The 27,921-nt window shown below is 30.0% G+C and overlaps 1 protein-coding gene across 1 annotated transcript; it reads right to left on the bottom strand.

Annotated features, from left to right (window-relative positions):
• Positions 1 to 23,238: 23,238 nt before the first annotated feature.
• LOC100783597 (U-box domain-containing protein 52) lies at positions 23,239 to 27,054 on the bottom strand. Its single transcript, XM_041011461.1, has 5 exons — positions 26,902 to 27,054; positions 26,132 to 26,285; positions 25,777 to 25,857; positions 24,802 to 25,227; positions 23,239 to 24,200 (listed from the first exon to the last, which is right to left on the bottom strand). The coding sequence occupies exons 1-5, from the start codon at positions 27,021 to 27,023 to the stop codon at positions 23,499 to 23,501; spliced, it is 1,485 nt and encodes a 494-aa protein (XP_040867395.1). The 5' UTR covers positions 27,024 to 27,054; the 3' UTR covers positions 23,239 to 23,498.
• Positions 27,055 to 27,921: the final 867 nt, after the last annotated feature.

The following is a 27,921-nucleotide window of genomic DNA, read 5'->3' as shown; positions in this document are numbered from 1 at the left end:
AACCCGAATCAGTTCCACCCCAAATATTATGCTCATTTTTTCTGAACTATACTATTGAAGGATCATCACTATCAACAACAGTTGACATAAGTGATAATAACTTATATCATTTAACCAAATGGTTTAAGATTTAAATCCTGATTGACTTTTGAGTATGAAATAAATCATTTTGAAAGGAGGAATATTCACCTTATGTGTGCTCACAATCCCAATAAAGATTAATGATTTCTTTTGATGAAAACTATTTTATATTAATATCATGATAAAAAAAAAAATGAGTGCTCTTTTGAGATGATTCAATAGTGTAGTACATGATCATTTGTCTCTCTAAACTTGTACTGAACAAGTATAAAGGTTTTTTTACGCTATCAACTAATTGTAAATATAATATAAGATAAATTTATCAACTTTTATAAAAATTATCTTAAAAAATCATATCTAAAACATTTTTAATTAATTGAGAATATAAAAATATTTCCATGTCTACAGGAAAGACCTTTAAGGATAAAACTATTTTATATTATTTTAATTAAAATTAAATTTTCATTTTGATAATTAAGCACTGAACCTTTAATATATATTTGTTTTTATTACGCAAATTATTAAGATACTTTCAAGTAAAAAATAACACTAAGTACTTAAGGCCCTGTTTGAAATAGCTACAAATTTCTATTTTTTTTTCTAACTTAAATTTAAAAATAAATTGAATTTTTTTTTAAATGAATTTTAAAATAATTTTAGCTCGCATTTAGAAAGAGTGAAAAAAAAGGTTTTCTGGTCCTAGAAGTTTTCTCGTTCTTTTGATGATTTTCTTCTCCCTGCTCCATCTCCTATCTAGATTTTTTCACTTTCATTTTAGTCTTCTAAAGGTGGTAAAATAGACTGAGATGATCGACCAAACCAACCTAATGCAATGTAGGACTTAAGCTTTAAGCACAAATTTAAATTTGAACCTTTATAACTCAATATGAAAATATCGTAATTTGAGTTCATCCCATAATTAAAACCCTACAAAATAAGGCTTTAATTGGACTTGAGCCTCATTTTGGAAGCTCAAATTAAATATGAACTTTTAGCCTGGGCACTATAACTTGTAGCCTGCATCGACTATGATTTTAAATTTTAACTACAACTAAATTTAGGCATCTTAAGCTTTATCTAGTTATGACCCAATTTAAGCTTAGTTTTATAGGCCAGCTTTCGTCACGATATTTTTAAGAAGTACTATTATTTATTGATAGTGTTAACTACCAACTAACTAAACTACTTAATAGTGTGTTTGGACAAGAGAATTTAAAATTCTGAGGAATTTTAAATTTTAAGAATTTTAATTACTTCTATTGAAATTCTTTTATTTTTAAAATTTTATGTTTGGATAAAAAAAATTAAAATTGTGTGGGTGAAAGAAAATGAGTCGCGAGTTCAAGAACGAAATTCCGAAAACTTTTAGGTAGGTGTAAGAGAGGATGAAAGTTATAAAGGAAATAAGATAACGTTTTGGAGAGTTCTCTCAAGAGAATTTCAATTTCTTACCTTTTAAAAGAAAATTAAAATTCCACATTTTTAATTGTTTAAAATTTTATTTTAAAATTCTAAAAATTTAAATTCTTCATAAAAAAAATTCAAACAATGAATTTAAATTCTCTGATAAATTAAAATTCTCTATCTAAACGTACTCTAAATATATTGATAAAATTTTGATTCTTAATTGTGTATGATTTTTCTTAAAGGTAAATTCATTTGAATGATTTTTACTGCTCATAAGGTTAGTCTCTCGTTGTTAATCAGAGAAGACTTGTGTTTAAATATAGAATTTATTATTTTTTATTCCTTAAACCTTTTAAAATTTTAATTTTAAGTCCGTAAACTTTTTTTTTTGATTGATTTTAATTATTGATTTTTTCCCTTACTTTTTAAGGCTAAAAAAAATTAAGGAACTACAAGTAATGACAAGAAAAAAGTTAGGAGACGTTGAGCATTAAAAAATATCGAAAGAGTAAAAACAAAAATCTTAAAATATTCAAGGACGTACTTATGGATAATAAAGAGTTAAATATATGAAGAGTGTGTGAGATTTGAGTCTTCTAAAAAATTAAGTTGGATTTATTCATTATTGAATTTCATTAAGAGTTCCATAAGAATATTAATTAATATATCTTTTTAAGATTTTCAATTATTTTAAATTTCCTTCCTATTATTATTATTATTAATAATATTATTTTCAATTATTTAAAATTTACTATTACTATCAAGACTTAAAAAAATGGAAAAATAGGTCGAAGTAGGAAGCTAGATAATGAAATTTTAGTTGAAAACACTATGCAATCAGTAATAAAAAAAGGGAATGAGTAGAAAACACCATCCCCAAAAGAACTACATAGAAAAGATCTAAGAGACATCAAATAAAAATTGATTGATGAATAAAAAAGGGAACAGGAAAAGGTCTTCATCCACAAAATTAAACAACGTGCAACATTTTATACGAGTCATTATCAGAAGCACGTTAAGATGCTTAGGAGTTGTGGTTGGTGAAGATATATATTTGAAACAAAACCAAAGAGGCTTTTTTTTTTCCTCCACAGTCCTTACTTTACTATATTCGTTACCCAATTTGGACCGCTGAATTACGCAAGTGGAAGCGTGCATGTTATGTTACATTAGTGGAGTTCAGTTAACGTGCTAAGGGTTTGAAATAAACTCACTTCTTCTTATGAACGTGGGGGTGTTAGATTTTCGTAAAATCACTAAAATTTTGTTAAACAATCTTTCTTTCAGCTACCAAGAGTGTGTTTTTACAAGATATTTGAATTCATTTGTTTATTAACTGAAAAATTTATTTAATTATTTGGTAAATGATTTTTTGTGTTTTTTTATACGTGATTTGAAATAATATTTTTTTAAAATAATAGCTTTTAAGTTTTTCTATATCTATCTCCTTTTTATTCTTAAACATTTATTAGATTTCTTTTTAAGGATTTCTATTTAAGCTAAAATTTTAGTATTTGTATCCTTTATATAATTTTACATTTTTTTTTACTTTAATATAATTTTATTAAACACTTATGATTCAATCAATTAATTTTCTAGTTAATTTTGTCAAATATAATCTAATTGAGTCTTTATAACTAGATAAAAATATTTGTAGTTCGGGCATGCATAATAATTTTCTAATGAACTTAACATTCTTAATTTACTTTTGGTTTCTGCAATTTAACTTTTTTTTCATTTTCGTCTTTTTAATTTTTTTTTGTTTTAATCCTTATAAAATGTATTTGTTTTGTTTTTCATCTTTAAAATACTTTAAATAGCAATTTAAACAGGAAAAAAAAAATTTGAACACGGAAAAAACACTATCTAAATCAGTATCTTAATTTACTAATTTTTTATTTATGAAAATAATATTTCTGATAATAATTTCCACATAGTCTCAAGAGTCAAGAATATTATTTCATAAAATATAATTTAGTCCACGAAGAAAAAGAAAAACCCTAGATTAAGATAGCTGAAGTCCGATAATTTTGCCACTCTTATTCTATAATTTTTTTCAGTGAAATTCCTAATTAAGAGGTGTGTTTGTTCGAATCGGACTTTCATGGTTCTATTGCCCAACATTGATGAAGAGTGAAGACCAATGATTGGAATAGGAAGTGGCCACCATTACAACAATCTTGGGACTAGTCATTGCTGAAGTGGTGGCGTGGAAGTTAAGGGATAATAATACAAATTGAACAGATAGTAAATACTTTATTATAAGATACTACTGTGTGATGATGAGTTCGTTTTCTAGAAGAGACAACGATGCCAATCTTAATCTTTGACTTTTTGTACAACCTGCTGATTATACTTGAGTGTATGCTTTGGTTGAATGAAAAATAATTACATAAAATTGAAAAGGATAATTTTTTTGAATTAAATTAAAGAATAAAAGTATAAGTCTCATAATATTATTATTCATTTTACTTCTTTTTTATTCTAAAAATGAAGCCGAACCATTCCATCTGCATATAGAAGTGTTAGCATCCATATTTTTTTATTATTGAAAAATGATTTTCAACAAAATATTAAGAAATAGTCTTTTAATAGACTATTTTGATTAATTGTTAAAATATAGTCTTTTGGCTAATTGTATAATGATAAAAGAAATGAAGATTTAGAAAATATCAATATATGAAAAACATTAAAATATTAGAAGATATCAACGGTAAAGATTGGAGATACAATTCATCCAAAGTGAAGATCGAACACAAAAGTTATCACGCTAAAATTGACAACAAAAAGTTATTTGAAAAGTTATGAGTAAATAAGAATTATTGTTTATGAATACTAGTTTGTACCATTGTAATAAGGGTTAGAACCTCTAACACTCTTATCCTATCAAATCCACACGACATCTACGAATTAACGGGTAAGAGTAATATTTTCATTTTCAACCAACATTCTAATTTCAGTTTTTATTTTCCTTTATACAATTTTCATTTTTTCTAGAAACCTTACTATTTTCAATCTTCATTTTTTTTTCAAAACTTTTACTATTCTAATCCCTTCTTCATATTATTATCGAAATTACTATCAAAATTATTATCAAAATTTCTATTAAAACTATTATCAAAATATTATTAGAATTATCATTAGAATCAATATTATCAAAACTCGTCATTCTTTTACTTATAATTTATTTCAATGATTAATCTTTAATATTAATAGAGATTTAACACATAGACTCATGAAAAAAGACCTATTACAAGAATAAAAGATCTTCAAAGGAAGAATTATCTCCGTCCTCGAATATACCTATGGGATATGCATATTTAGGAAAAGAAGAAGAAATTAGTTTCCATATAGAAGAAATTAGATAATTCGTCCTAATCACATCTGCACGTGCCAGAAAAAAACTTTTTGCTCTGTCCTTTGTCATTTGGTAAGGTTGCTACTTGCTAGATATTTCTCAATTCTTAGGCAAAAGCAACCAGTTTGTACATGGGCCGTTTCTCACGTAATCCTTCCAGGGAGCAACTTATATTTTATAATTTTCTAGATACTTAGGCCCGTTCAGAGATTTTAGTTTTAAAATTTTTAAAATGAAAAATAATATAATTTAAATTAGAACCTAACTCAATTTGAAATTATAAGACTAAACATCTACATCTGATTCGATTTAACTTGCCGATAGCAAGTGGTCTAATATAGAAAACAGTCCTATATTAATATTATTGTGTTTAATTAACTATATTAATATTATTTTTTATGTATTAAGAGTTTTTAATTTTTAACTCACATCATCAAACTTTATAAATTAAAAATATTAATATATATATAATTTTATTTTATATCATTTGTATGTTTTTATTTTGAATAGTTTACATAGTTTTATTTTTATTTTACCAATTTATAATTAAATTTCATAAATATATCTAAATTATTTATATATATTTTTTAAAATTAATTTTAATATACATATTTTTTTAATTTAATTATTTACATAAAATTAAAAATATTTTTTAATTTATAATTTTTTATAATTTGGAAAAAAATTAATTTATCTTGACTAATGATCCATATAAAAAAAATGTTAATATAGTTAATTAAACAAAATATGTGTATTAGTGATTTATTATCTTATGAATAAAAGATTATCAGTTTAATTTCTATTAAGATATTTTTAATTTTTATTTCATTTAATTCTTTTCTATGAAGAATTATAATTTAAATTATTATAAATTATGATATCATACTCAATCTAATAGAACTGACTAAGATAAATGATATTCCTCTCGTATACACTATTTGAATATATTGTTAGTCGATTATCAATTTTTTTTTTACTCTAACCTGTTCTCTTTCTTCCTCGTCTTGTCAACAAAATCAAACTTCACTTGACAATAAAAACTGAATCAAATCAAAGCGAAAACTCTCCCTTCCATTTTCTTGAATATTTTTTTTTATAATATTATAGTAAACAAATCTTTAAAATTAATTATTCCAAAATGAAAAGAAACTAGTAAAATTACTACGGGCCACCAACTCGCTAAGGTTTGTCTTTTTTATTTTTCGAAACACGCTAAGGTGTCTTGGTGGAAGATTTGAATAATTTACATGATATTTTAGGTTTTTATTTTATTGTTGTTATTGTACACATAAAAATAAGTAAATAGACTGCTACGGGCTACAAATAGATATTTAGGATTTTTGTAAAGAAAATTCCAAATAACTAACTAGTAGTGTCACATAATTTATAAGAGTAAAATTGGATGGTTAATATGTTACAAAAATATGAAGGTTAGTATTTATTAAAAATAATTGTACATGAATGAAAAGCGCTAAATACATCCCCACAAATTAGTAAAAGACAACACACATTATGCTTTGTGTTGTAGTTTTGCAAAAAACTGTTACTCATTTTTATAAAATCACAAATAAAAATTGTTTTAATTAAATGATTTTTATTTCCTTCGGAATTGTTGTAAATGGTGCAAGATAATGTATCTCACACCCTTTTAACATTATTTTTCAAGCTATGCATTTTTCATAAGCCAACTCATGCTAATTGATATTCAAGTTGATGATGACCTTGTCATTTTATGATCTTCAGCTAGCGCTTATCACGGATTGCTAAATTTTTTCTTTTTATTTTCATATTTATTTCAAGTGTTATTATCTTATCTTAATCTTAATCTTTATATATATATATATATATATATATATATATATATATATATATATTCACATTTGTTCCTTCCTAAGTCTCCACAATAAATAATTGCAGCCTATCATATTAAATTTGTAATTCATAACTTCTTTATTGTTATCCTACCATTACTTAGATGTAGCCTACCATATTGTAACTTTTCACCTCTTGGTTGCTAGCCTACCATCATTACTAGAAAAAGAATATTCAACGATAATTTTAAGACACACTTAAAGACAGTTTTGAATCGTCTTTGAAGTTAACGTCAGACTTTTTACGACAGTTTAAAAACAATCGTCTTAAAAAAAATTATTATTCTAAGACGAATTTCAAGCAAAATGGTTTGACAAATCAGCTAGCTATTTGTATTTTCAACTCTTAAATAATGGATAAACTAACTAGTGATGATAAGGATCCAATTTAAACTTAAATTTCAACTAAAGCAAAAATTGAGTATCAAAACAACAAATTATACACGCATTAACATTTTGACTCTCCACATCACCGAGCACATGGATAAAAAAAAACCCAAACTATTTTAACTAAACTACTAGTCTTTCAAATTCGTCTTAAAAATGCAATTATATTAAATAATTTTTTTTAAAAATTTATTACTCATAATAATTATATCCTAGTCTTCTAAAATAGTTAATCATCTATTGTTATTTGGAAGTAATATTAATCAACAATAAAATATGATGTTTTTTTTCTTATCAACACTAAGCAAAGATGTAGTATCAAAATTTATAAAATGCTTTATGTACTTACCAAAATCCGGAGTTGACACACGTCACGGTGGACGTGACTAAGGTAGGCTCCCAGACTTTACACGTTAGTTTTTAGATGTACCTTTGTTAGGAGGACAAGAAGGGGGGCCTCCAAAACAAAAGATTCTGACACTCAAGTAAGTATATGAGTGAGAAGAATAAAGCAAATATATGCTATGAGAGCAATTATGCGTAAGCTCAAGGTGTGAGCGAATGCGTTGTGTCTGGGATGTCTTGAGGGTTCGATGGAACCTGGTATTATTAGGAAAGTTGCAGGTTCTTGTTTGTATGTGCTGTTACAGTGTTTGAAAATAATTCTCGGCTTATGGATAATAGCCAATAACTTATAGATAAAGTTAAAGATAAAATATAGCTTAGAGATAAAAGCTAGTAGATAATTGTACCTTAAAGATAATGTGTGACTTTATAGATAATTAACTATCTGTCAAGAAATAAGGAGATTCAAATATATTTAAGTATTAATAGGTTAAAGATAATTTGTCAGTTAGGGAGCCCGACCGCTAATGGTCGAGTATCTATGTTCTTGTTCCAGGATTGACACGTGTCTTGAAGTGCCATGTAGGATGCCACATGTATTTTGTGGATCCTGAAGCGTACAATTTAGTACCCTTTTTGCCCTGCCCTTCACAAAGCAAACAAAACATGACTAAAATGAAAATCGTGTCTTTTGTCATAAGGAAGAAAAAGTGTAGATATGATTTAACATATCTTCCAACAAAGATAAACCATGCAATCAATTGTACCCACCTTGTCCTCCTAGAATCCCATAAGATCCAAGGCTCAAAATGGATAATGCGGGACAATATAATGTGGCACATATTAATTACATAACTTTCATAAGTGCTTGTTCTTTCTCTAGCAAAGTTTCCCTTTTCCTCTCATTCAAGCTTTTATTGATGGGTGCCGAAATAGTTGTATAATAAGATAAAAGTTTCGAATGAAAGATCAAGTAACAAAAGACAAAGGATAGTTGAGCTGCTCATCAAAATAATAACATTGGAAATTTTTATACTTGCAATATAATTTTGTAAATGAACAAAGATTGTTTAGGAACAGCCAGAGCTAATTAAGTGTCATGGCAACAATCCTCTAGTACAATTTTGATTTTTCACTCAAAAATTCCAAGTGTCACAAGTACTTCGAAAAAACTCAAAATTTGGTTTAATTGATAAAAGCACAAGTACAATCCTCTCTGAATTTTGATGACTGATGGATATCCATTTTGCATGATTTTAACAATTTACACTACAAGAAAAATGACCTATACCTACAGACAAAAACTGTCACTGTAGATAAAAAATCTGTTGGTAAATGTACGATAGACTTTGTCCTACATACGTTTCTTCTGTCAACTTTGAGGGGGCGTATAGTGACAGCTAATTGTCTGTCACTATAGGTTTTACCTACTATGTATAGTGTGTAGGTAAAAGTCATTAACTTCTACTTACATTTCCTAACTGTAGGTAAAAGTCTTTAATATGTACCTATTATCTTCAACTGTAGGTAAAAGTCATTAACTTCTACTTACATTTCCTAATTATAGGTAAAAGTCTTTAATATGAACATCACTTGAGATCGCAAGAACCTTCTTTCCCATTAGCCGATGCCACAAAACTGCACTGTTTAGAAACAAGGCCAGAACCTAGGATTAGATATGTTCAAACATGATGTAATAATCACCAGAAATCTTCAAGTAACCTTCAAGGAAAAAAAAGTATTTTCTTTTCGTTTGTTGCAATTTTCAATTAGTACTTACCTGTAGTAGTCAAGATTGGGAGCAAAGGTGGTGGTATTGAGAAGGCCATAGTTCCCTCCAATTAAAGTCTGCCTGCAATAGACTTTAGTGCTGTAGCAGGATGCTATTCCAAGTTGATCTAAGTACCTGAGCCATTTAAATTTCAAAACTTACAATAAATCACAACCAATTTAAAAGAGAACCAATTTTATATTTAGCAACATGTTTTGCTAAATATAACAGAAAAAACATCATAATCCATCCTTTAGAAATTAAAAAAGAACAAAAAATGATGGAAGGATTGGACAACCAATTTTACCCACCAAAAGCTGTTTAGAAATCTGTTAGATACATGATTGCCGCCACTGTTCAAATGTACTGTTTTGCTAGTGGCAGGTCCTTCTTAGTAAATATAAAAATCTTTCTACTATCAATTAATTAGAGATACTGTAGATAGTATGGCTTTTAAAGTAATTACTTTTAAAGTAACTAAACTTATCATATATGTATGGTAATTAGTAATTAGATGATAGAGTAAAACTCTTTAAACCATACACTATTTACTCATTTTAAAGAAGGAAACAATTTTTTTTAATAAGTAAAATTTTAAATACAAAATCAACTATTACAAGTAACTTGATACTATTTTTCTAATCTTTTTATAAAAAAAATAAACAATTTTTTTAGACAATTCAAACAAAATATATCTTATAATCACTTTTCAGCTAACGTGATACGTTCATTCCTATACTCAATTACAGCAATAATTGATTATATCTATTATCAATTATTGAATATTTTTTTTCACCGTAGTGATTTGGTGAACTTATTGCTCTTTCCTCTGCTCAAGTGCTTATATAAATAACTCACTGATGCAACTACAGAGGCTATTATTATATTATATCAGCAATGGAAGTATATAAACTGCACATCATAAGAATAAGCAATTAAGTTGAAAGAGTAATTCCAAATTGAGGTTGAGGAAATAACTCAAACTGCAAGTACTAACCATCATGCACCAATGAAGGGATGTCCTGTAGCATGTATTCTCAAATAAAACATTTAAATAGAAACAGGTACTTCCTTCAGCAGCTATCAGAATTAAAAATGTGACTCGAGCAAATGAAAGTTATTACTTTTTTATAGTACCCAAATTAAATACCTCATTTTATTTTTCATACTTTTGCTTTGGCTCAAAGGAAGAGGGGATGAGAGAGGTGGTGAACAATGAATAAAATTACTTGATTGCCTTGGCAAGGAAAAGATGAGACAAGTCCTGAAAAATCAATCCACATTAAAGTGAACAATGAATAAAATTACTTGATTGCTTGCCAAGGTTCTAAATAGGGGATTGGGAGTGGAAGGGAAACATAAATTTGAAAAAGTGTTCATTTCAATTTCTATACAAATGCATTCCATAACACTCATAACTATTTACAAAAATAATAATACTCATAACTATTTACAAAAATTAGACTATCATAAATTCAAATATTATGATAGTCTAATTTTCCCGAAATGGAAAATAATAATACTCATAACTATTTACAAAAAGATAAAATGAAATGAATATTATGATCCCTCATATTAATAATTTCAAAACATAAGTTAGCACTAGTTAGTTGATGGTAACAGTGAAGAGTAACATTTGTGTCCCTATCATGATCAATAGTGTCCAAAACAACTTTATTATACCAAAAGGCAACAACAAAAATTGAGAACTGCTTCTCAAGATTTTGAGCATTGCAAAAGCACTTTCAAAGTCAGAATTCTTATTATTATGTTCACAATAACTTTTATATAAAAGTTTCAAATTGAGAAGTTATTATGACCACCAAACTTTAATTGATAAATTGGAACCTCCATCAACCTACCACAAACCAGTAAGAATCCAATCAAAATCAGTACCACAACAAGAAAACTCAACCAAACTATTCACGAAATCAAAAGCTACGTATTAAGCTATTCATTAACCTGCGGTATAGTTAAAGTAAATACATTCGGGATGAGAAACCCTTCGTTTTGAGGTGGCGCAGAATTTTGGTTCCCATTCTCATCTTCCATGACAACCAGTTGAGTAGAATATGATTTTCTAGAAACGTGGACCTCAACACCTAGAATTGAACCCTGTGAAATTAAATTTGCAACACACGAGCAGCAAAATGATCAGGATAGCGTAATACCCTCACATTCTCATGAATTTTTAACAGTCTTCTCATATTGTACAAGCTGTTGATTTTTAAAGCTAGAGAAACCTCCTTGTAGAGAAGCACATAGATCTGTTGGATCATTTAATGGCATAAGCATTATTCTCTTTATTGTAAATCAATCTTATAAAGAATTAAATCTTCTAAGATGAACACAAACAAGCTTGAATGTATTGATGAGAATAGTAGGCATACTTGAACCCCTTGGTTAGCCTTTTCTTCTAGTAACGAATCTAACCGAGAGGTAGAAAAGCTATCAAAAGGCCGTCTCAGATATAGCTCTAGGCACAACCACCAACCCGTAATGAAGATCTGCAACCGATTTGCATTCTCTTATTATTAAAATTGAATTAGGAAACCAATATATATATGTGTGTGTTTGTGTGTGTGTGTGTGTGTGTGTGTGTGTGTGTGTGTGTGTGTGTGTGTGTGTGTGTGTGTGTGTGTGTGTGTGTGTGTGTGTGTGTGTGTGTGTGTGTGTGTGTAAATTATTGGTGAACAACTGACTTTGCATCTTGAATTGAAGTCGCAATTGCTTCAAATGTTGCCTGTCCATCTACAAACCATTGGGCTTGGCTCCCATCTTCAGTCAAACCTCTTATGGGAGCAAAGGAACCAAAGCATTCCATGTAATGGACATTTACAGCCAATTCTTCATAAATGAAAAGGGTAAGATCAGCAATGGAAACTAAAGGTTCTCTGCTGATAAACCTGGCCATCTATAAAATTCTATAAAGAATAATGAACAGGGGAAATTAGTAATAGGGATTAAGTGATACTTAAGTTCCATAAAGTTTATAAATCATTGAGAAGTCTGTGGTCGGAGTGTCAGACTAAAAATGTACATTAATTTCAGAAGAACAAAAGCAATCAATACAAATAGCTATTTTCCCTGAACAAGACATCAAATGATTTCTTTTTTTTGGGATGAGAAACTTTTGTTAACTTAAATATTATATTTCTTTTATTATATATATTTAATACAAAAAGTTAAACAACGTATAAATAATAATTGTTTATATAAATAATTCTTTTTAATTCTAAAGAATTCAAAATCACATAAGATACATCAAAATAATATTTTTTTTAAAGAAGTCATTAATTAACTTCTATTATAGATTCCGAAGGAACTAAAATGACTAATTATGGACTGTTTATTTATTTATTTTCTTTAGCAGGATCATTGACTATTTTTTAATGGAAAAAAAAAAGAAGGAAAGTAGAATTAATGCAAACCGTCAAAAATCGCTTTCGTCCTTTAGCTTCTTCCCATTATTCGGAGTCGGAGAGACACCTTATCTTTCTTCATCCCTCAGCCATAACACCAACACACCACACAAGAAACCCAGCTCCAGCTAACTCCAACCCAACACACCAATTACTCTGCCCTATGATCTTATACATTACTACTATTTTTTAGTTCAAAAATATACATATGCATATATGCAAGTGTAACATTAGTTAATGAATTCATTAATTCGATCCAATTATCTATCCATTACAAGCTTTGTATTGATTTCATGAAGTTGAACAATTGACTCCAAGCAATATATAGGAACTTACTTAGGGACAAATAGAAATGCAGCACAAAGTAACAAGGTGCCTGTAACAAGAATCCATCCAATAACCACCAAGCTGCAGCCACGATAAAAAGAAAAAAGAACATCTTTTACCGATAGAAACTTAACGGGAGACAAATCTATCAGAGTGAAGGAAATGAAATGAATTCAACTTACGAGTATACAGGACACGACAAAGCAAGTAAAGAAAATACTGCAAAAATTAAATCAAGTTCATATGATTTGGTTAACATTTAGTATAGAGTAAGAAAAATAAAAAAGACAAAACCAAAATCAAACATACACAATCCGAGAAATGCAACAAAGATCATAACAACAGCAACAGTAACAAGAGCCAGTCTCCTGCAGATGATCACAACAAGCAATGTTAATTAATCAGCAAAAAAATATATTCATAAACCAAATGAAACATCTAAATTCGTGTACTTACACTCCATCTATGACTTTGTGTATCATCCTTGAATTTTCTTTAGCCTTCTTGGAGAGAGAATCAGCAGCCGTGGTGACTTTCACTTTTACATCATCAATGTTGGATCCAAGATCTAGTGGCAAGGGAATCCCATTCACAAGCTGCTTAGCTGAATCAAAATAGCTTGTCACGTTCCTGAGGTGCAACCATAGTTATGTGTGTGGCAGAATTTATGTAATGCGTACCTTGACTCCAAAGAGCTAACGTGGTGCAACCATAGTTAATCCTATTTTACCCTAAAATGACCTCCATAAAATTATAATTCTGCTAGCAATGCCTAGTGTCAACAAGTAACAACAAAGACTCAAATCCATGTTAAATACCAGGATATTTGGGAGTCAACGTTTTCAAATCAGGTCAATTTTCTAAAATAGAAATAAAACACTATTGACAATAAAGTATAAAAGCACAGAAAAGACAAAATGTATCCTCAAAACAGAAGAGAAAACATAAAAATCTCCAAAACCAAAAGGAAAAACTGACAATACCAAATAGCTGATGAAAAAAGGTTGTGTAGAGTAACAACACCAAAAACAAGCCAGACTAAAATCTTCCACAAAACCAGATTTAGCAAGCTTCCTCAAAATCAGTATCACCAGAAAACTAACAAAATAAAGAGAAAATTCAAAATGCAGCTGAAACATTTCCAAACTAACAGGATAAACAACAAATTGAAATCGTTGCAAGCTAAACACAACTGATTAGCAAGGAAGATCCACATCTTCCAAGAAGAACTTCTCACAATCACATTGTATTCAGCAATTGACTACGTGCTTCACAAATCACAAGATTCAAATCATCCTCTAGATAAAACATAAAACCTTCACCCTCACCACCTCAAAACAATTTAAAAAAAATAAATGGAACACCAATTCAAATTTACCAGAGAAAAAAGTCTCAGAATCACCCAACAGGCACCAAACAGCTTGTCTTTCGGAAAAAGAAAAACAATGAAAACAAGAACATTATTAAGAAAAACGACGAAGATTGAAGCAGAAAAGGACAAATTCGTTCTAATTAACAAAAAGAAGAGACAAATTAGTGTTTTCCTCTTCGAATTCAAACCCTAGATTACAGACCCGAAAGTGAAACTGGTTCCGTGGCACTAACCGGTCGAAGAGCTAAGCCGATTTCCGCCGAAGCACGAGAAGAAGAGAAAAAACGGAGTGGCAGGGTTTAAACGGAGATTGAAGTGGATTTGACTAAAATACCCGGCCCGGTCCATAATCCAAAGGCTTGTGGTCATTTTGGAGTTTGATTTCAAGATAAAATGAATATGATTTCTGAAACTAACAAGAAATTGCCATAAAAAATAATGTTAATCTAAATTAATCCATAAAAATAATGTTAATCTAAATTAAAATTTAATATTACTAATTAATATATTTTATCTTTAAAATTTTAAACAATTATTAACTAAAAATTAATTTAAATTGAATGGTTATTTTGTGATATTGAGTATTTACTAAAAAAACAAGAGACTAGTATTCAAATTTAAACCGTCTTAAAGAGTTTTACCTACACCAACAATTATATGTATAAGACTTTTGAGGTTATACCTACATCAACCAATTATAGGCACATGTTTTATGAAGTTTTATCTACATCACATAATTGTAGGTATAAGTTTTTTAGAATTTTGCCTACACTGTGCTTTTGTAGGTAGTAATTTTTTTGAGTTTTACCTACACTAATCAACCATAGGCACAAGTTTTTTGGAGTTTTACCTACACAATGTAATTGTAGGTAGAAGTCTTTTTTCAATTTTAATGAATTTACTTACACCAAATAATGGTTGGTACAAATGGTTGAGTTTTACCTACATTAGTCACTTGTAGGTAGAAGTATTTTTGAGATTTACCTACACTAATTAATATCTGTAGAAAAAAGGCGTCTGTAAGCATAGGTCATTTTTCTTGTAGTGTTAAGTAGCCATATATTATATGCTTATAAGAGAAGCTAGCCACCAATTGCACACTCGCAAATCACCATCTAATATATCAAAATATATGCTTATAAAAAAAATATAGGACACAGTACTGTGTAAAAACCTGCATCCCACTCATCATACAATTATGTTTATGAACATTTTAAGGAGGGTCAAAAATGTTTTTAGTGGAAACCTCGAAGGTCAACTAGTCAGAGTATTATAAATCCAAATTCTGCATATTGTTCACAATTTGAAAACCTTGTATCAAACCACAAGACTCCCTATGCTCACTTAAGTTATAGACACATTAGCCATATATACCAAATGACTCACCAAAAATGTTTTTTGTATCATCGAGTCAGACGCGATAACATTAGAAAGTTAGAATAATGCTTAATTTTGTGGTACATACAACATTATAACACATACTATAGTGTTGTTAACGCAAGAACAATGTGAAAATGTTATAATAGCATTCCAACTTAGACATAAACAATTTTTAACACTTAGAAACCAAAGATTCTCTCCGGGTCTCCCTTTTGTGACCCTCTAAGAGGTGAATCTGCAGATTTGACATATCAAAGTGCAAGATTTATTATTTTTTCATCGTGTTTTCTTATATTCTTTCTCTCTATTTGATGATGAGGAATTCCAATCCTAACATGATGTAGTATGAATTCTCATCTATAATTCAAATTCATTTCTTTTAAATACCATATTGTTTGTCTCTATAAATTCGTCATTCACTTGTAATGGAACTGAAGCAGGGAGATATAATAATAAAACTAAAATAGAGAAAGGTTTTGAAAATCAAAATAGGGCTTTATTTTTGTGATAGAAAATGGGGAACAAAACAATGCATGTTTGATGGACTTCCACTAACAATGAATAATCCTATAATTGGTATTTGCTGGAGAGAAATTATGTGAGAGAATGCACGTTGGGCCCTCTCAAAGAAAGCAAGCAATCAACAGGAGATGAATCATTAAGGGAGGAGCTAAGAGGAGAAATGTTGTGTGTTGGATCCCTACAATCAAAAAATGGAGGAAATTTCAATCCTCATAAAGAACAAAACAACACCTCATCGGATGTAGGGTATATAAAATAAGGAAAATACAAATTAACTTTCCATACTATATTGCTCATATAGTTATAGCATTAAAAACAAGCAATAGTAGCTATATATTTGTCATGAGCACATAAGCAAAGCAAAAGGGAAGCTCATCGACCGATCGACGAGAGTGATGTAGAATCGAAGAGTCACGCAAAGTTGTAGGTCGCAATGGAGCGAGGCTAGGGCATGAGAGTGAGGTAGGGGCGCGAGAGTGACACCAGGGCACGAGAGGGAGGGCTTCATGTGTAGAGACAATGTCAAAATTATGGAACATATGCATAAATTTAAAGAGACAATGTCAAAATTATGGAACATATGCATAAATTTAAAGACTGTATTCAAAAATCGTTTTAAATAACTTTGCCTTAATTATAAAAATGGCACTGATTTTTTTCCTACTAGTTTTTCTAAGACGATTTTTTAACTAACCGTCGTCGAAGACTTCATTCCAATACGATTTTTTAAAAACCCATCTTCGTTTAAAAGCATGGTATTTATGAAATTGTCACCGTCTTATATTTTAAGACGGTTTTAAGGGGATTGTCGTGAAAAATGATTTTTTTAGTAGTACATTACTTAGATCCATTAATTAGATGTAACTTACCATATTAAAATTGTTACTCCTTAGATATAACTTACTCCCCCTAACTCCTAACTTTTTCATTCTCACCCAATCATTCTTTAAACGTAAGTTACTACCAATAATTCTTAACCTCTTCATTCTCATTTATTCAATCTATCTATATATAAGAGCCATGACTCTAACTATTTTTTTATCCGCCCCTTTGCTTTTGATAGTCACTCTATCTATCTATATATGAGTCATGACTCTAACTATTTTTTTATCCACCCCTTTGCTTTTGATAGTCACACGTCTCTTTATATTAAGGTTTAATTATATTTATTTTTTTAAAATATTTTATTTATTTTAATTTTTTTTGTTCATCTAATTCATGCTTCATGAATTTCTAACATTAGTTTCAATGTTTTATTTGCTTTCGTACTTTGAGAATTAGAATTATATTCTTTGAAAGATATGATAACAAATTGATAAAATTAAATCAGTTTCACATTTTTACTTTTTTTATACTATTTATAACTTGTTTCTTATCTATTTTTTATTTTCTTTTTACACGTTATTTATTATTTTTGTTTTGTTTTCAGAGGAGAAAAAACTTTGAAGTTGTGTTAATGGAGCATCTAAAAATAAATGACTCATATTGGGGATGGACTGTTATGGATCTTTCAGGAAAACTTCATTCCATGATTCATGAATTTTTAACATTAATTTCAATGTTTTATTTGTTCTCATATTTTGAGAATTAGAATTATACTCTTTGAAAGGTATGACAACAAATTGATAAAATTAAATCAATTTCACATTCCTACTTTTTTATATTACCTATAACTTATTGTTTATCAAGGTTTAAAATAAAGTGACTACAAGGGAATATTAGTTTTTAGTAAATTGATCTAACCACTTCCTTCCTTAAAAAAAAAAATCTAATCACTTCTTAAAAATATATTTGCTTATAAAAAATACTTGAACCATACTAAATTTTTCAATAATAAACTAGTCATGAACTCTAAAATTGTACCTGTGTATTTTTTAAATCATGTTACATACTTTAGTTTCATGCATTATTAAGTAATCATGTTGTTTTAAATTTAAAACTAACATCTATTCTTTTAATTTTTAGGATTATTTGATTCATTCATATATTCTATTATTCCTTTTTTTGTTTATCTCGCTAGGTATCTTATAGCATAATGGGTGTTTATGGAACACTTTTCAAATATAAAAAAACTATTATCTCTTTAACAACGTTTAAAATACTTTCTTCCGTGTTATATTTCCTTTTTTTATTTCCTAATAAACATAACGCATCGCAGGGGTCCGTGTCTAGTTATAATAAGTTATCCATAATTGCTTTTCTTTTCTTTTCAACAAAGCGAAGAATGTATTTTTTATTGAGATAAACCTTTGGCTAGAGCAATTGCGATTGACCAATAAAACATTAACAAATTAACACAATATAAATCGGTAAATACAATGAAACCCAATAAATCAACAACAAACTAAACATCCTTTCTCATAATTTGAAAATAAAAAATGAAGACAAATCTATAATTTTACCTCCAACATTATTCATTTTCATCCCCGTATCATTATTTTTGTTTCTATTATGAAAATATTAACAGTCATGATCTACATGAGAAACTAACTAAGAGAACATGAAAAAAACAAACTTGGATACAAAAGTCTATACAACATGTTTATTAGGGGTGGGTAAACGGGTCCAGATCCATGGACTGGTCCACGGGACCCATGGTCCGCGCGGGTTACGGACCAATTTTTTTAAACGGTACATGATTATGTCATATTTTTGGGCCCACCCCGCTTAATCCGCGGATTATCTGGGTTTGGCCCGCGGGGTCCGCATTCCCGTAACTCGCATTAGGTTTGATTTGTGTGATCCTGATCCAATTATATTATGTTTGATTTTCTCTTTTTCACTTTAAACTTTTATTTCAAAATAATAGATAAAGAAATATATTAGATAAGATAAAGATTTAAAGATAAAAATAAAAGATTTAAATTAAAAAATGATAAAGATAAAAAAGGATAAGATAAAAAAATAAAAGATAACTGAAATAAAAGATTAAGATAAAAAAGATAAGTAATAACATGTTAAAAATATTCCTTTTTGATATTTTCTTAATCTTTTTTTCTTTTAATCTATCATTTTCATATCTGCAAGGCATAAATAATAAAAATATAAATTCTTATTATTTAAGCTAAAAATAATTGTTAAATAAATATTTTTAAAGATATTTGAATATATTTTTATTATAAAAAATAGTTCACATCATATTTAGCAGGCTAAAAACACTTTTTCTCTTCACGGTTTTTCTCCACCACACACTTACGCATGCGCGCAAGTCATACGACTCGACTCTTTCTGTTACAAGGTAAACAAAACGCGACTCACACTCACACAGTCACGCGACACACCACAGCGGCACAATCTCAGCCCACCACTGCGTCACCACGCAAATTTCATCTCTTCTCTCTCTAGAATTTGTTTTTATCTTATTTTTGTTGGGACAAATTCATTGTTGTTGTACTCTTAAATGTGGAGATGGAGAAAGCTCAAGCTACTTCAAATATGGAATCATTTGTTGTTGGAGATGTTTAAATTTCATATTTTAGATTTATTGCTTGGATTTTCTTTTGTTAAGACATGATTTATTTTATTGATGTAATTGACTAATTATTGAGATTTTATTTACATCTGTATTGAACTTAATTTGATTATATTGTATTTTTATTAAAATTAAAATTCTTTTAAAATTAGGCCCGCGGACCGGCCCGTTTGATCCATGGAGTCCGTGGGGCGGGGACGAACCAATTTATTTGATCCGTGTAAAAAGCGGGGCGGACTGGCCCAGTCCGCTGTCAATACAGGCTTATGCGGGCGGACCTTACATGGGGCGGGCCGACCCACTTACCCACCCCTAATGTTTACCTAAAATGTCTTTCCTTCGTTTTTACGTTTGACAAAATAACCATCGACAGATGCACCTTATTATGCTTTAAGAAATGTTTAACGGATTTGGAAATAACATTTTTCTTGCTCTACCATTTCAAGTTTTCAACCATACCAAATAAGTTATATGTAATTTATCTAATAGAGATAACTATGCTGACTTCCTTTGAAGTTAATTACATGCTTAGTTACGTCCAAATTACATCTACCTTGGTTTTATGCCCCTTATTATTATTATTATTATGTTGAAACTAAGATATTTTCTAACTAGAGTCAAAGACTAAGGATATATTTAGATTTTGGTTGGGGTGCTCCAAACTCAATTTGGGGGAGTAAACTTAATTTTGTGACATGGTTTGTTACTTTAAATGTATGTTTGCACACTTGTATTTTACCTGAAACTAAGTTCTATAAAAACAAGACCAAGGTTTCTTTTACAAACTCAGTTTGCAAAATGAGAACTACTCCAAAATTAAGTTTGTCAATTTTAATCTAAACATACACTAATTCTTCAAAGTATGAAATCATGCATATATGTGTTCAATAGAAAACAACACAATAATAATGTTCATTATCAAGATTCAATATTCATTATCAATAATAAAAAATGTGGATAAACTGGTATTATCAAGATTATTTTCACATGCTAATCCTTGTTTCACATCATGATACTCATTACATATCTAAAACTCAAAAGCGTTTTATCCGTTTGCTTGCTCAAACGAAACCAGCAATTATTTCTTAACATTAATTAGGCTTTTACTTTCTGTACATAACTCTCATAGCTTGGGTAAAAACAAATATAAAATACAAGATTCTATGTATAACATAAAAAAAAAAAATCAATCAATCAATAATAAACTTGATTTTGACGCAATTTACAAAGGATTTCTCCTAACTTCTATAGTAATTACTTATATGATATACCCTGCATTTTCCCAACAAATAATCCAGCATTTCTATACAACATTGCTGTACACTATACGTATATATACTTGTTTATTACTTACCATCAAAAGAATACTCCATGAAGGAAGGACACCAAGAGGAAGAAAGGTATAACATGAACAGAAAAGGAAGATGTAGCTGAGGCATAATAATAGTAATAAGGATAGTTATTAGGTCCAGAAATCACTGTAGGCTGTCCTGAACCTGATGAAGAAGGGTTGTTGGATTTCAAAGGTGGAGGAGGAGCAGTTCCTAATGGAGGAGTTTGTGAAGGCTTTGATGGTGGTGGTAGCACTAGTGATGGTGGAGGTTGTGAAGGCTTTGTTGGTGGTGGTAGCACAAGTGAGGGTGGAGGGTATGTTAGGAGTGGAGAAGGTGGTGGATCATATGATATTAAAAGTGGAGGAGGTGGTTGAAATGATGTTAAGAGTGGAGGAGGGGGTGGATTTGATGTCAAGAGTGAAGAAGGAGGGGAAGGGTATGATGTTAAGAGTGGAGGAGGGGGTGGAACTGATGATGTTGTTGTGTGTTGTGGAGGAGAGGGAATGTGTGATTCTGGTGTTAGAGGTGAAGAAGGAGGTGGATGATTTGAAAATGTTGTTGCAAGTGATGGAGGAGGGGGTTGTGAACATATTGTAGGACATGTAGCACATTCACTAATGCACAATGAACCACTTAAAGGGTCTTCAATTTTTTCCTCTGATGTCACCATGCAGGCACACGAGGCCAGCACCATAAATCCAACTTTTGTGATCCATGGAAACCAATAACTTTTTTGTGTGAATCCTTTATTCATGATATGACCCATTTGAGCTAAAGTAGGTTGAGCTTGGAGGAGCAAGGAAGGTATGTGCATGTTCTAGTGAACCATGTGTCAGAAAAGTTGGCTTTGGCTGAGTGATTATATAGATAGAATTAATGGGGGAATAGGTGAATTATATTCTCCCTCTAGCGTACTTTTGGCTTTTTGGAACTTAGAAGTTTGAGTTATATTCTTTTATGCTTCCTTAAGGACGGGATGTGGTCCTTGGTGGAAAAGTATTTATTCTCATACTTTATTTTGGCTCATAAAGTAGTTTATCAGATTTATACCCTCATTATACATTGTCATTTGCCAATGACTATGGTCATTTTACTTTGATGTATCTATTACCGATTAGTTAATATAATTAAACAAAAGTTTAGAACTGAGTGTTGCAGAAGACAATGAAGTCATTTCACTTGAATAATTTAATACAAGGGTCTTGCCAAACATACATCATAAATCCACTAATGAGTCTGAAACTAATGTTTTTTTTTTTTATCTTTTCCAGCAAAGAAAACATATATGTTAAAAAAATTAAGTAATTTTCCCTTCATATTGGACCTTCTTGTTTCATTTTTGAGTTATTTTAATATGATGTTTATATACTATAATGATAGAATTAGGGGACTCGACCACAGGATAAAATAACAACGGAACAGTAGAACACCAGGCACCAGCCATTACTAAAATTATTGTTTCCTTGAATTTTGGATGTTGTAAATATGCACTTCATTTTCATGGTCCGAAGCAAAGCTTCTTTTTACAATCTTTTTCTTTTTCCTATACCTTTCTCCAAACGCAATCCATCTTTACGTGGTTCAATTCTGGTTTCAAAGTATTACTTCATATATGTGCTGATTAGTTTATACTTTACTTTGCAAGCTAAAGATTCTGAGCCACCTCTTCACTTGTGAGTTTTCCCGCAAATTCTTGCTACAATAATAATAATAATCAAGTATAATGGAAGCTATGACACTATGGCCACATACACTACATGAATGAAACATAACTTGCTATGAATATCTATGACAGCTTATGTCTATTGTTCTCATTACAAACAGTACCAAAGCATTCCACCTTTTAAGTATCACAAGATATTCTCTAACTATAGAGTCTCTTTAACATCATTTAACATCAACTTTGTGGCACTGTGTTAGCTACTTAAGATCTTATGTGAAAACTTGACTACCCTCCTATATACAACTCAAGTCTACACTAGCATAGATAAGTTTAGAGTTAATAGTTTAAGCATTGACAATGTAAAGAGTTTTTACACTATCATTCAATCACAAATCAGCATGTAAGATAAGTTTTTCAACATTATAAGTAACTAGTAACTACTATAAAAGTCTTGATGATTGCTGATTTGTTAAAAGTATTTTACACCGATAAGAGTAATGTAGTTTACAAGTTATGTTTCTTATCTTTTACATCACAATCTTACTTTCCAAACTTGGACTACCAGGCATCTAATTGGATTAAAGGAACTCTTCCATTAGAAGAAAACTGTTGGAAACTTGCATTCACAACACAACAACAATGCGTGCTGCAGAGAAGTTAGTTGGAGCAAATGTCTCTACACAAAACAAACATGGCAGGTGAGCCAACATACCAACATGGAACCCCTATTTTAAGTACTTAATCGCCGACTTCATGCGTGAGAGAGTGTGGAGGGTGGCTACGGTTCTAATTTTTCTGAAATGTCAATCCAAAGTCCCTTAAACGGTTAAGCTCCGGCACCACAACTGTTGCAAGATCAGGCCTGTCCTTTTTGCTGAGCTCTGCACAACTCAATGAGAGTTTGGCAAATGCTAGAGCCTCTTCCAGTGGCACATCACTGATCATAATATCAAGCATTTCTGAGAATGTTTCCTTCTCAATTGCCCTCTTAACGTGGTGTGCAAGCCCCATTGGAGGCTTGGCTGTGATGATTTGTAGTAGCATTATCCCCAAGGAATAAATGTCTGATTTTTTTGTTAACCTTCCTGTTTGTTGGTACTCAGGATCAATGTAACAAAAGGTTCCAGCAGCTGCAGTCAAGTGATATTGTGTGACAGAATCAGCCACAGAAGGTGGAACTAATCTTGCAAGGCCTACATCACTTATTTTGCTCACAAAGTTCTTGTCCAACAGAATGTTGGAGGGTTTAAGGTCCCGGTGCACAATTGGCTCTGGCTTTGTTTGGTGAAGGAAAAGGAGTGCAGTTGCAATTTCAGCAGCTATTTCAAAACGTTTCCACCATGGAATTGGAGGGCTATTATTTTTCATCAACAATCTATCTTCTAAGCTGCCATTCTCCAAGTACTCATACACTAAGCATCCGTACTCAGGACACGCACCAAGGAGGAGGACCATGTTAGGATGCCTTATGCTGCATAATATCTCAACCTACACATGTCAGAAGGAAAATATATTTTGTGAAGATTGCATAAATACAAGAGTTTAATTTTGATACGCTATAAGTCAACAACCTTACATGGCAAAACATGATTGAATGACATTGTAAAAATGATTTTTACACCGACCATGCCCAAAAATTCAACTTCTTGCATAAAACCGTTATGCTATCAATACATTCTAAGTTAATTCTAAGCATAATCTTGCAGAATTCAGAAGTTTCTAGCAAAAGTAATGAAAGATAATCATTGTTTTGAGAAAGAGAAGTCAGTAATTATATTTATACATGTTATTCTTCTAAGGAGAGGCACTTGGACGTTGAATTTTGCATGTAAAGCATAATTGTTAGAGCATGCAAAGTTGCATATTAGCTTTGAAAACATTTCTAAGTGTTCAAGTTACTAAAAAGAGGTTAATTTTCATGCACTGTCAGTGTATATACTTTTATACCATCAACCAATTAAAGATTTTAATATAAGCCACAATGTACTCATGTAAACAGATTTTCTCATTTGAGTAAAATTCACTTTCAACATTCTTACTTTTTCCTCTTTTCTCCCCTCTAAACTGTGGACTCTAACACATATCATACCTCTTGTTGGAACTGCCTCCTTCCATGCGAAGCTTCAGGGTTTAAAATTTTGATTGCAACCGGAGTGTGATCAAGTTGGCCTCTAAACACAGGTCCATATCCACCTTCACCTACTTTCAATGATGGAGAGAACTTTTGAGTAGCCTCTTCAATATCCTTTATGCTGTATTTTCTGTACCTAGTATCGTTGTTGATCAACCGATTTAATGTTCTATCCTTCTCTTGTGCCTCTCTCCTAGCCTTGACCTCTAACTGAAATCTTTTTTGTGCTTCCTTTTCAACCATCTTAATGGCTTCCTCAGCTGCTTCCAAGGCAGCTTGAGCTTTAACTTTCTCCATTTCTACCGGTTCTAGAGCTGCCTCTTTAGGCAACTTAGTAGCTTCCTCAGATATACGTTCCTCCTTCCATTGGTTAATCTCCTTAGCCTGCCAATATGTATTGCACAACACCCTTTGAGTTGTTTCATTTAACACTTCATTTTGATTTCATCAAAGTATGATACTCAAGCTCCATTAGTCACTATCCTTATTTTCTTATTTGAGGATAAACATGTTTTTGTTGGTTCTCAAAAATATTTTAAAATATTTGATTTAGTCCCTATTAAAATTTAATACATTTTTAATTAGTCCCTGCATTTACCAAAAATTGATATGGTTTTAGTCCTTCATCAAGAATAATAAAAAAAAAAACATGTTTCTGGATAAATATAGGAAATAAAAATGTATCAAATTTTTATAAAGACTAAAGCAACATTTCAAAATATTTTGGGAAATAAAAACATATTTTGCCCTTCTTATTCATATCACATAGTAGTACCATTTTACAGAGAAGGAGTAATAGGTGTGGTTTTTTTGCATTACAATATGTAAATCATTTTAAGGGTAAGTTTTTTTTTTTTTTTTTCTATGCATGATGTGTTGAATGAGGACATAACTAGAGGTTTCTTCCTACAGTAATCACATAATTTACATCACCTTGTTTTGGGCTGAGCTGTACATGTCCATAGTTTGCTTCAATTTGAGCCTCAACATTTTCATCGCAGCTTCCAAATCTCCCTGGAATGAAGTAAAACAGTAAATATTCCATAGCCAAAAAAATTTACCACTTAAATTTACCATATTAACTTGACCACATAATGGTTCTAGTTTTACAACAAAGATAATCCAATTTATGAGGAGTTATAAGGTTGGTTTGGTACTAAAAGAAAAAGGAAGGGTGAAAAAAATCCTAAATTTGATTTCCTTCGCTAATAAAATACTAATAATTAATAATTAATATCTATCGAAAAAAATCTAATTTATGATAAACTCATTTTTTTGGGACACATACTAAGGAATCTGATGGAGAATCACTTTCAACCGAGCTGGGGCTAAATAGTGACCTCTGATTCGTTGACTGACCAGCTGAAGAACACCTTGGCATTTCAAGTAGAGTTGATCTTTCTGATCTTCCATTGGTGCTCCCTCTTCTATGTGAATGTGTCCTGTTTTCATTGTAGCCAAACCAAAATATGAAAAAGATTAAAGACCCCTTTTTACTTGTGAGTTTAATTTTTATGTACTGTGTCAATTAATTAAAAATTATCGCAAATATGATTTTACAAATAGTTGTTATTATGACTTTTAACATAATTATTATAAAAATTAACAAATTTATTATATTTAATTATTTACAATTGGACTATAATATAAAACTTATTACTAAATAAGAATAAAATAGAAAAAATTTGTAAATTTATATTGGAACATATTAACATTCGATAGAATAATACTAATAATAATATATTCAGAGACTAGTCTAAAAAAATTTATACTTTATATTTTAATTTTAGACTAATAATTAATATTAATCCGATATATTTTTCACATTTAGAAGAGTATGTTTATGTTTCTTCTTTATGAGTTTTTTTATTTATCTATATTAATCAAACTAGATACTAGATAGTTTACTAAGTTAACATTTTATGTATACTGTTTAATCAACTGAGTTAGATAGTATATTATATACATTGTTTCCTCATTACTTATATATTTCAGCATGGCATGTAATAATGTATATGGCAATTTGAAAGCTACTCATAAGTTTTAATTGTGCGGCACCTTACTACATTTTCTTTTGGTGGCGCAACCACGTTTATCATTGGGCGTATTGCTGGTCGAGCTCCCACTATCTTCCCTTTTGAAATTACGTACACTGAACTATAATCTGGTGCTGATTTCATCACGCCTGTTGACACATCGTGATGGCCTTTACATTTTCTGAGACAACTTAACCACCAAGAAACTTTAACACATTACATAATACATACATATATATATATATATATATATATATATATATATATATATATATATATATATATATATATATATATATATATATATATATATATTTGTACATGCAAAGGAAACATAAAATTGTCATGCATGCAAATGGCCAAATTTTAAGAGGACTAAGGTTATATTAAAAAATTAATATCAACACTTAACTTGCTTCCACTCCTCAGGTTCAGAGTTCGTGCCAAAGTACTCTTACACGAGTGAGTTGCACCAACGACTATAGTATTGACGCGATTTCTCTGTGCATATTCCACAATTCCTTTGACAACATCACTATCATCGATTACGGCTTCTTTCAACATAACCTGAAAGTTTCAAGTATCAAGTATCATCACCAACACGATTTAAAAATAAAAAAAAAATCACCAACACCATTTGATTGAATACGACAGAAATGAGAGTGCAAAATCACAAAAATGATCATTTATTTTTATGAATAAATAGTGTATTCACCAAGGGTGTAAAGAATTTTTAGACTATGATATCCAATCATAGATTCTCATAACCAATAAATTTATTAATTTTTATAATATTTATCTAAAGTGTGTTTGATTTAGAAGAAATTTTGTTAAATTAAAATAAAATATAAGAGGTGTGATCTCACAAACAAACTATAAAATTTCTATTGTAATATTATTTCTCACCTTCTAAACAAAAATACTCCTAAAGTTTAATTATTAATTCATTTGTGTCTTATACTTACACAATTCTCAGGTTTTAGTAAATTACTCATTTCAGTCCACACACATATATATTTTTAATCCATTTTAATTTGACCAT

The sequence above is a fragment of the Glycine max genome, chromosome 17 (assembly GCF_000004515.6).
Source record: "Glycine max cultivar Williams 82 chromosome 17, Glycine_max_v4.0, whole genome shotgun sequence".
In the NCBI taxonomy this organism is placed as follows: Eukaryota; Viridiplantae; Streptophyta; class Magnoliopsida; order Fabales; family Fabaceae; genus Glycine; species Glycine max.
Note: the sequence above shows the minus strand (reverse complement) of the source record. Positions and strands in the feature narration are given on the sequence as shown.

Excerpts from the sequence above, each read along its gene's own strand:
- LOC100783597 (XM_041011461.1), bottom strand. The coding sequence starts at position 27,023 with ATGAAATCAGCACCAGATTATAGTTCAGTGTACGTAATTTCAAAAGGG. Across the intron at positions 25,858-26,131 it reads ATTCTCCATCAGATTCCTTA|GGAGATTTGGAAGCTGCGAT; the intron begins GTATGTGTCCCA and ends ACTTCATTCCAG. Across the intron at positions 25,228-25,776 it reads ACAGCTCAGCCCAAAACAAG|GCTAAGGAGATTAACCAATG; the intron begins GTGATGTAAATT and ends ACATATTGGCAG.